Source organism: Crocuta crocuta, unplaced genomic scaffold, assembly GCF_008692635.1.
Source record: "Crocuta crocuta isolate KB4526 unplaced genomic scaffold, BGI_CrCroc_1.0 scaffold68, whole genome shotgun sequence".
Taxonomy (NCBI): Eukaryota; Metazoa; Chordata; class Mammalia; order Carnivora; family Hyaenidae; genus Crocuta; species Crocuta crocuta.
Window position 1 is genome coordinate 11806 of NW_027532426.1, and position 9516 is coordinate 21321.

Consider the following 9516-nt stretch of genomic DNA (forward strand, 5'->3'; position numbering starts at 1 on the left):
TTCCAGAGAAGCTACATAAAATACTATGATTTTATTAGCAACCACAGATCTGTCATTTTCCACATTTTACAATTATCCTGTTTCACACAGGATGCCTAATTCTAATGAATGATCAATAATACATCTTAAATGCCATGTTGCTGGAAAAAATTAAGTTAAAATGCACTATGTAATAGTGCAGACACAAAGTGCAGCTGGCAACATAACACATGAAACAATGCTGAATCAGTAGTGTTGAGATCCCATTTGGTTTTCCAGAAAGGCATATATACCTTGCCCATCTTTGGTCAGTCCTGAAGCAGTATGCAAGCTGAATGATAAATACAAACTAAAGGGGCTAAAATACTGAAGACCAAATAGGATCACTCTAGAGTCCGTTTTACAAGGAAATGCTCAGTCCCTTGTCTGTCAACAGGGATCGCTGTAGACCATACCCGCACTGCAGTACCTACTGCATGGTCAGACCCCCTCCACCATCCAGCCTCCAGGACAAGCGGAATCACAATCCTGGGGGGAGGTGCTGCTGGTCACTGAAGTGTGTTCCCATTCACACTTGGCTCGGGGGGGCAAATGTTCTCTCAAGGAGTACATCTCTAACGTATTTACTTCCAGAAAGATTGTGTCCGCATCTTGCTGGGAGGTGTGTACAGGAGAGGTTATTGGCCAGAGGACATGGTACCAGTCAGTGGTGGTCCTTCCTCATAACTAACCAGCTCCAGAATCAAAAGACCATCATCTGGGCTGTGAGAGGAGGACCGTCTTGTTGGGAACAGATTTCAGTTCTTACTCACAAAAAAGGGCTCACATTGAGCCTAACAGTGGTTAACTCCCTCAGAAATGCCGTCATCAGATATCCCTATTCCCAGTTTGAGATGCAACTAATGAACATACACAGCCTTTTCTGACCTTGGGGTCAGGAAGAAAAGGCGTGTCCATATCGACAAAAGGAATTTAAATTCTGGCCTTGGGATTCTCTCGAACCAAGTGAAGGAATCCGGCTCCCAGCTTGGATGACAAGAACCTCGAGTGGAATGTCTTCCAGGACCGACAATTCACTCGTGTTGTCGCTCACCACCATAAAGACAGTGGCTAGAGTGACCTGGGTTTTGTAAAACCCAGATGTGGCACAGAGGTACATTCACTGCACGCACAGCTGATTTCTTTTACACAGGCTCAAACATACGTGCCCAGATATTATACGCCGGGGCAGAACCTTTTAACAGGAGGGTTTCCAGCATTTCTTTCTGAGACGCTAAGCTGGAAAACAGACTTTGCAGTCATTTGGTGAGGGCAATTGTCTTTCAACCCCTCCTCCCGCTCTCTGTTTCTACCCTAGAAGACTAACAATCTCTTCCTACCCTACCGAGGATGGTGCCGGTGTGGGGCCAGGGCACTCTCCTCAAAAGGCATCTTTGATGTTCTTGAGCTGGCGCACGGCCAGGTCTACAGGGAGGCTGAATTTGAGGCTGCTGAGGCGACTGAGCAGGTTGAGGGCGCTCTCAAAGCCTGTGTGCGCCATGTAGCTCCAGGGCTGGTAGTGGGGCTCGATGAGCGACCCGGACTTGCAGATCAGGTTCACCCAGGACACGAGCCGTTGCTCATTGAGTGCCATGCACACCAAGGCCTTCAGCTCCGAGTCTGCGCTGCGCTTAAAAGGGTCGTGCTCCGTCAGCACCATGTGGATGGCGGTCAGTAAGCTCTGCTTGGGGGTCACCACGGCGCCGCCCATAACCGGCAGGGCAAAAGACTGCGAGAGCTTCCGAGCCGGGGATTCCACATAGGCACGGCCGTTCTTAGCATGGTAGTACTTGACAAAGAGCTCCCATGGGTGCATGGCCTCAGGGGCCGAGGAGAAGGCTGGCAGCAAACAAGCAATAGGGGCCATGACGAGGCTCATGCCCGGCGAGGAGGCGTAGAGGCCGTGGGCCAGCAGGTCCCGTACAGCCACCGTCAGCTCCTTCCGCACGGCCGTGGTCAGCTCGTCCTTGCCTCCCAGAGACAGGTCCTGGAGGCTGGCGGAGGTGATGACGTGGTCGTGCGGCTGGTGCCTCAGGGCTAGCTGCTTCACTCTGTCTACAGACACCTCCAGCCTCTTCAGCAAGGGGGAGTAGTCCCTGTCGGCCTGGCTCCTCTGCCACAGGGTTTGTGGGATCTGGCCCGTGGCGCAACCAAACTGGCTAACGGCAAAGATCTGGAGCACTGCCAGCGCACGCCGCATGAGGTGCAGCCCCGTCTCCTGAACCTTCTTCACGTCGTCTGCCTTTGCTGTTTAGAAAACGCAGCGACTCATCAGTCAGGGCAACGCTGGCACAGGGGTACATTCAACAAGTCACGAGCTGGGACCCAGTCCTGCTTCTGAGCTACAGTATGGGTCCCACAGGAAGCCACCTAGGATGTTGCTGGCCTTAACTGTTTTGGGTTGATAATAGCTACACTGTGATTCACATGCCAAATAATCCACTCGTTTAAGTGAATAATTCAGGGATTTTTAGTATATTTACAGAGCTGTGCACCCATCATCCCCCAAGGAATCCCTGTATCATTAGCATTTCCCACTCCCACTTCTCCCCAGCCCCTTAAGCCCCAGGTAACCGATAATCTACTTCCTGCCTCTCTAGATTCGCCTGTCTGGAAGCTGTACTTACTTTTGCTATTTCCTGGAGGCAGTCTGCTGCTGTCAGCTCTGGTGGTGCCACTTCCGGTCTTTCCACTGGCCTTGCACTCACAGCGTGCACTGTCTGCCTGCAGTGGGCTTCCCACTTCATCTGTAATCAGGAGTTACAAAGAGGAGGAAAAAGAATATTTACGAGCGTCTTCCACATGATAAAACTTTTACAAATATCATCTGATTTGTGTGGAACAGTGACTGGCTCGATCAATATTTGCTGAATGAAGGAAGCATGAGTCATCATTTCCCGGGTGAGGAGAGTGGGACTAAAGAGGTTAGGAGCCTGCTCAAGGACCCGAGGCCAGGAAGTGGAAGAGCTGGGATCTGAACTATCTGGTTCTAATATCCATGTTCTTGGGGCATCGGGCTGGCTCAGTCGGAGAAGCGTGTGACTCCAGATCTTAGGGTTGGGAGTTCGAGCTCCACACCAGGTGCAGAGATTACTTAAAAATAAAATCTTAAAAAAAAAAAATACTGTGTTCTTTCCATTCTGCTGTGCTGGCTCCCTTACTGAGTGACCTAACCTCTTACACAGTACATGAAGGACTGGCCCCTTTAGGTACCAGTACTCAGGTGACATACAATTATTATGACATCTGTCTACCCCGCTCTTTTCATCCCTTCCTCTGACCTTGGATGAAGTTGATGAACATCTCGAGGTCTCGGATCTGAGTCTTCAGCTGCTCAACCAGCTGTTCTTTCACTCGGGCCGGGTTGACAATCTGAGCCACAGCTGCATCCACACGCTGCCGAAGCTCCTCGGTGGACAGTGAACTGATGTCCTCGTTCAGATTCATGTCCAGTTTCTTTATTAGCTCATCTATGATCACCTGTCAGGACCACAAGCAATGGGCACACCCTTTAGAATTTTCAAGGAGAGGGTTAGGAAGGGGAATATTTGCTAGTGTGCTTCCTACCTTCAAATGGAAATCAAAGACAGACAGAACTCCCAAACCTGGGAGAGGATGTGATGCGACTGGTGATCAGGGTGAGAGCACAGGGCTCTTCCTCCTATAGTAACAAGGACCCACGGCTCCTCTCACACAGAAACGGCTCCTCTCACTGCACATTCTCTACTAGGCCAGGCAACTTTCAGGAGAACAACAGTGTGAAAAATCCATAGCGGCCAATGGTCCCAAAAGCCTCATAGTTAGCTTTCCCCAAGGCCTCCAAAAAAATAAATATGGATTTCCTTTAGTTTCTAGTCCTTCTCATCCCTTTTTGCCCTACTCAAGGCACTAAAAAAAAAAAAAAGTCTCTACTAAACATCAAAGTGCATTACAGCCAAAATATCCTAGTGACAATATCTGGAATAGTTTGAAATCTACTTAATGTAACTCCAGCCAAGCTAGAGAAACAGCCGCATCCCAGTGAGAGCAAACATGTTTGTAGGGGAGGCTGTAGCTGTATTTCTGCCAGCAGATTTACCTGCCTACCCAGGTGTTGCTTAAATAAATACGGCATTAAAACCAGTCTGGATTCCTAGAATATTTATCAACGGGTCGTGGGGAAAAAGCTAATTTACATTGGAGGAGGTGCCCAAGTAGAACTGTTTTAACGCTCAGATGAAAAACTATTGTTGTTATTATTACATATTACTACTATTATTACTAATAACCACCAAAGAGAGCTCAATCATCATATTATAAGGCTCTGGAATTTGTGTTTCCATGTGCGAATAAATACTTTTCCCATTTCCCTTTGATTTGGGCCCTCGGCAAAGCCAAGGGTGAACGAGCTAGGAAAGAATGTCCCGTGATCACCAGAAGGGACAAGGTAACCTTAGGTAGTGGTGGACGCCTCTCCGGTGTCTGCTCACCCGCTGTCTTTCCAAGACCACGGACTGAGGCAGGGAGTCGTAACTGCCCTCTTGATAAGCAAATGTTTCCAGGTCATCCAGCTGGGTTTTGAGCTGCAGTATGAGTTCTTTCTGCTTCTCCCTTTGGGTTTCCAGACGTTCCCGTTTCTCCTGCTCACTCTAAGACAAGAAAATACTCAGGTCTGTTTCATAGGAAAAGGACAAATCAGGGCACAAGGGCACGTTAAGAATCCTCTCAAGCTAATTATGACTACTGAGACATAAAGTGTTTCCAAATAATCCCAACGGAATACAGGATTCAGAGGTAGGTTCAAAAATGAGAATAATGATTTCATCCAGGGAAATTTATTGAATGTGTTTTCTTTAAAAAGTTATTTGTCCTTCATTGGAAATAAAATATGAATACACTGGGGCCTTTTGTTTAGGCAGCTTCCCCCCACCCCCTCCACAAAAGCCTAGGTAGGACTGAGACAATTTGTTTTAGACAAGACAGCCCCCCAGAAATTAAAAATGCCACCCTCCACAGGCAATTACCACAGATTAACTCTTGAATACCTTCTGCAGCCAAAGTTTGCAAGAGAATCTAGAGAGAAGGGTGTAGAGAAAGGGTGTATAACTCATAACCGTTTTATTCTTCTTATTTTTTAAAGATTTTATTTTCCAATAATCTCTACATCCAAAATGGGGCTCGAACTCCCAACCCTGAGATCAAGAGTCCCGTACTCTGCCGATGGAACCAGCTAAGGACCCCTCATACTCAGTTTTCTTAAGATTCAAAGCCCCTCCAATGTATTACAGATGTCTGTACAATCAAAAGAATTAAAGTACGTGCCTGGGGCAGTGAAAAAAAAGTCTGGGAAGAGTCCCCTGACCAGGGAGTCCTTTCTCCACAGTTGGCCACCAGGTAGATTCTGTATTTAAATAATGAAAAACCCTTCACGGTGGTAGAGTCTTACCAATGTTTTCTCAAATACTAGTTCTTCCTTAACTTTCCTGATTATCAAAAACAAAACAAAGCAAAACTAGCAAGTCAGGTGCAGGTGTAAGGCTGCATTTTCAACCAGCACGCTATCAGATATTAAATTTAACCTTCAAGTGGAATTTACCAAGCCCTCCAGAAGATACGAGTCAGGACAAATGAAAAACAACAAATTAACTTTGTGTTCAAGCTCTTTAAAAGGCAATCCTCTTGCTTTACTCAACAATGAAAGCAAGCCTTTTCTCAGGGCACTTCCTCTGCAAACCTTTCTGGGTATTGGCGTTTCTTAGAACCTTGTTCCTATCCCCTGCTGAGTGAGGGCCTAGCGATCCTTCTGGTTTCCTGGATCTCCCCGGGGCAAAGCTGATCATTTTTTCATTCTGTGTTGTGTTGTGTACACACTTCTCTAGCTCATGTCACATTATTATATCTTTGTTGAAGATTCTGTCTCCCCCAGTCTATGAACTCCTCAAGGGCAAAGGCCTTGACTTTGTACTCCCATTGCCTAGCATGGTGTCTGGCATGGGACAAGCTCTCAAAAACGCATTTGCTCTATGTTACTGAACTAAAACAGATAAAGAACGACACATCCCAAATAATGAGCTCTGACTGGAAGAAGCTGTCTAGCCAGCCCCAGGAGAAAGAACAGAAAGTCTGTTTTTGTCTTCACTGTATCCCAACTTCATGAAGCCAAAGAAGAAAAACAAACAAACAAAAAAAAACCAGCCATGAATCCTGATTCCGTTTTCATGAGTACGTCTCCTGAGTTCCATCGTCTGCCATGACAGTTTCCGTGTGTTATTTATTGGAGTGTGGGGGAAACAAGTGTGAGTTCTGGTTCAAGGCTGCAAATAATGGAAACAATTTCCAGTGTGAAAAAGTTTGGAACTGGAGTGCCTGGGTGGCTCAGTTGGTTGAGCATCTGACTTCGGCTCAGGTCATGATCTCACGGTTCGTGGGTTTGAGCCCCGCGTCGGGCTCTGTGCTGACAGCTGGCTCAGAGCCTGGAGCTTGCTTTGGATTCTGTGTCTCCCTCTCTTTCTGATCCTCCCCTGCTCTCTCTCTGTCTCTCTCAGAAATAAATAAAACATTAAAAAAAAAAAGTTTGGATGGGGCGCCTGGGTGGCTTAGTCGGTTAAGCGTCCGACTTTCACTTAGGTCATGATCTCACGGTTCGTGGGTTCGAGCCCTGGGTCGGGCTCTGTGCTGACTGCCACCTCAGGGCCTAGAGCCAGTTTCAGAATCTGTGTCTCCCTCTCTCTCTGACCCTTCCCTGCTCACGCTGTCTCTCTCTCCTAGAAATAAATAAAACATTAAAAATTAAAAAAAAGAAATTTAAAATAAAAAAAGGAAAAGAAAAAGGAAAACTAATAAGAAGTAAATCATTTGGTTCAAACATGTCCCCCCACTTAGATATTTTATGTAATCTTCTGTTCATGCATTACTCATGAACAGGTGGTACCAAAGTGGTATTTTGAGCACCGATTTTTCCCCCTAGTTTTTATTTATTTGAGAGAGTGCACTGGGGAGGCGCAGAGAGAAAGAGTGAGAGAGAGAATCCCAAGCAGGCTCTATGCTGTCAGTGCAGATTTCACCAGCCACGACATCATGACCTGAGCAGAAACCAGGAGTCAGACGCTTAACGGACTGAGCCACCCAGGCACCTGGTGAGCATCACTTTTTTTTTTTTTTTTTAAGTTTTACTCTGCTTCCAGAAGAGAAAACGAAGAGCCAAAAGAGGACCACATCCACATAGAAACTCTGATGCTTCTCGCTCCTGAACAAGGGCCTGGTCACGGTAATTCTTTCTATGCCTTCTACTCCTTAAAAGTCTGGCAATTTGGAGGTGGCTGCTCCTTGTGCAAGGAGCTGTGGGTATGTGGAGAGGGTGGAACAGCAAACACAGGATTGCACTGGAAACATTTCAGGTTAAAATAAGCAAGTCAGTATCTACTACTGATAAGTCTTCTTGGTTAAACTCAATTTAAGAGGGAAGAAAGCCACATACAGGTAGTAACTTGAAGAATAAAAATGTGGAGAAGATGGCCAAGTCTCTTCAACACCTCCACAAGCTATTTGCAACTTCCAGAAAAGTGCACAGACGCCCATTACTCAGTGGAGGCTAACTGAATGGATCTTGTCACAGGTACCAAGGGGGCTTCATATGTAATACCTCGTTATTAGGCAGGATGGGCAAGGAGGTTTAAAACACCAGCTGTAGGAAAAGCATATAATCAGGAGTTGTGTTTCTTTCATTTACAAAGTGATCATGCTGTTCAACAAAGCTCCCACCCTCACAAAAATCTAAAGATTAAAAGATGTGTTCCAGATTCCAGGAAAGCAGGAACAGGTAGGAGATGGAAATTTCCATGGATTCCAATTCACTCACCCTCCATTAGCCAATGTTCTCAGCCCCAGGTCGGGGTCCTCTCTCAGCAAATGTGCTCGGGCCTTAGGCACTTAAGGAGGCCACGGCAAGGTGACGGGAGGCAGCACTGCTTTGGTTGGTAGCTCCGTGGCCATCTGTACTCTCTTTGCTCACCACTCTTCTGTCCTGCACTTCACCACACCTCCATCTCTTCCCACACCTTAGGTGGACGCCGCTCACAATGAGGTTCCCAGGCCTCTGTGGCCTGCCCCTCAGCAGGGCTCGCACACCTGTCTCACCTCCTCATCTCCAACGCGCGAAGTACTCACCGAGACCAGCCGGCTTCTCCCCGCTGCCACCTCTGTCCGCGTCGGCATCGCCACCTACCCAACCCCCTAAGCCCCTGTCCCTCGGGGTCCCCCCCCAGCTGCTCACCTGATTCTCGCCCTGCAATAGTGGCCGCTCCCCTGGCAGCCCATTGCCATCGTCGCTGGCGGGGTCCTCGGGCCCCCCATAGCCCAGGACGTGCGGGCAGCCGCGGAAGGCGAAGTCCTCGAGCTCGCGCAGGAGGCGCTGCTGCTCCGCGGGCGCGCCGCGCACCACCTGGCGCAGGCGGAACTGCACTTGCGCGAAGTGCGAGGACAGCGCGAGCAGCGCCGAGTCCAGCCGCCGCCGCTCAGCCCGCAGCCGCCGCAGCGTCCGGCCGGGCGAATCGGGAGGGGAGCCCGGTGCCGCGCCCGGCTCCTCGGCCGCCGCCTCCTCCGAGAACGCAGCTGTCCCAGGCCCGGCCTCCGCCACTGCCCCCACCGGGGCCCAGCGCACCGCCTCGCACGGTGGCGGCGACTCCTCTTCCTCTTCCTCTTCGTCCTTCGCCTTTGGACCAACGGCCGCTAGCACCGTTACCGGCTCCGCAGCCGCTTCGGCAGCCGCCATCTTCCCGGAAACGCCGCCGCACGTCAGCCGCGCCCCCTCACTGCCATGGCAACGGCGCGCTGTCTGGGAAACCCGAAGGAGCGGGTGGGAAGGGCACATACGTCAGACAGTTTTTCGTCACCTGGGGCGGGCCTTCCCAGGGGATTTAATTGGGGCGAATAATTTTTTTTTATTGAGCGCCTATTGTGAATCAGACACAGTGCACTGAGCGTTGGAGAAACGGGTGAATGAAGCCAGGAGGCAGTCATTCATTCGGTGTGCACGTTGTCTAGTGTGGCTCTTGCCCTGGTCCCCGGGGGTGGGTGGGTCTGGAGACCCTGAGATGTGAAGGACCGCCGGGATTATGCTCTCCCAGAGTCTCTCCGGAGTGCAGATCCTTTGGCTCTATGGCCATGTTCCCCCTGCTCCAAGGCCTACCCCGACCATATAAGGAGAGGCAGCTGCTGTGGGCGTCCCCAGGATCTAAAGATAGCGGTCTCTGCTTGGGACTCCAAACGCCACCGGGTAGCGGGAGCCGCCATGGCAAGGTGAGTGTTTCCGGTCGCCCTTTTCCCTGAGGATTCCTTGTCCCGCCTATTTTCTGGGCTCTCTGGGTCCTACGAGGTCCCATGGAAACCCAGATCCCAGGTCTCTGTAACTTTGGGGTGGTGAGGAAAGTGTGGCCTGAATGTTCGTCATAACCCCCTACCTCTCAACTCTCGCACTGTGGATTTTCCCCAGATTCTCCCTCCCCCCCCCCCCCCCCCCCC

The 9516-nt window shown here is 49.5% G+C and overlaps 2 protein-coding genes across 6 annotated transcripts in view; one reads left to right on the forward strand and one right to left on the reverse strand.

Annotated features, from left to right (window-relative positions):
- Nucleotides 1–8768, reverse strand: RUNDC1 (RUN domain containing 1). Its single transcript, XM_077779282.1, has 5 exons — nucleotides 8270–8768; nucleotides 4488–4646; nucleotides 3300–3498; nucleotides 2646–2765; nucleotides 1–2265 (listed from the first exon to the last, which is right to left on the reverse strand). The coding sequence occupies exons 1-5, from the start codon at nucleotides 8765–8767 to the stop codon at nucleotides 1400–1402; spliced, it is 1842 nt and encodes a 613-aa protein (XP_077635408.1). The 5' UTR covers nucleotide 8768; the 3' UTR covers nucleotides 1–1399.
- Nucleotides 8569–9516, forward strand: part of PTGES3L (prostaglandin E synthase 3 like) — an 8154-nt gene continuing 7206 nt past the window's right edge. Inside the window, exon 1 of one of the 5 annotated variants that reach the window (XM_077779284.1) lies at nucleotides 8569–9294. In XM_077779284.1, the coding sequence (XP_077635410.1) occupies nucleotides 9287–9294 (8 nt within the window). In that variant the 5' untranslated portion in view covers nucleotides 8569–9286. The remainder of the gene's footprint in view (nucleotides 9295–9516) is intronic. The other 4 variants (XM_077779285.1, XM_077779288.1, XM_077779287.1 and 1 more) reach the window with 4 other exon arrangements.

Bases quoted from the DNA above. Each gene is read 5' to 3' on its own strand.
- RUNDC1 (XM_077779282.1), bottom strand. From the start codon at position 8,767: ATGGCGGCTGCCGAAGCGGCTGCGGAGCCGGTAACGGTGCTAGCGGCC. The intron at 3,499-4,487 runs GTGAGCAGACAC...TGGTCCTGACAG, and splicing joins TGGTCTTGGAAAGACAGCGG to GTGATCATAGATGAGCTAAT. The intron at 2,766-3,299 runs GTCAGAGGAAGG...TCCTGATTACAG, and splicing joins GTTCATCAACTTCATCCAAG to ATGAAGTGGGAAGCCCACTG.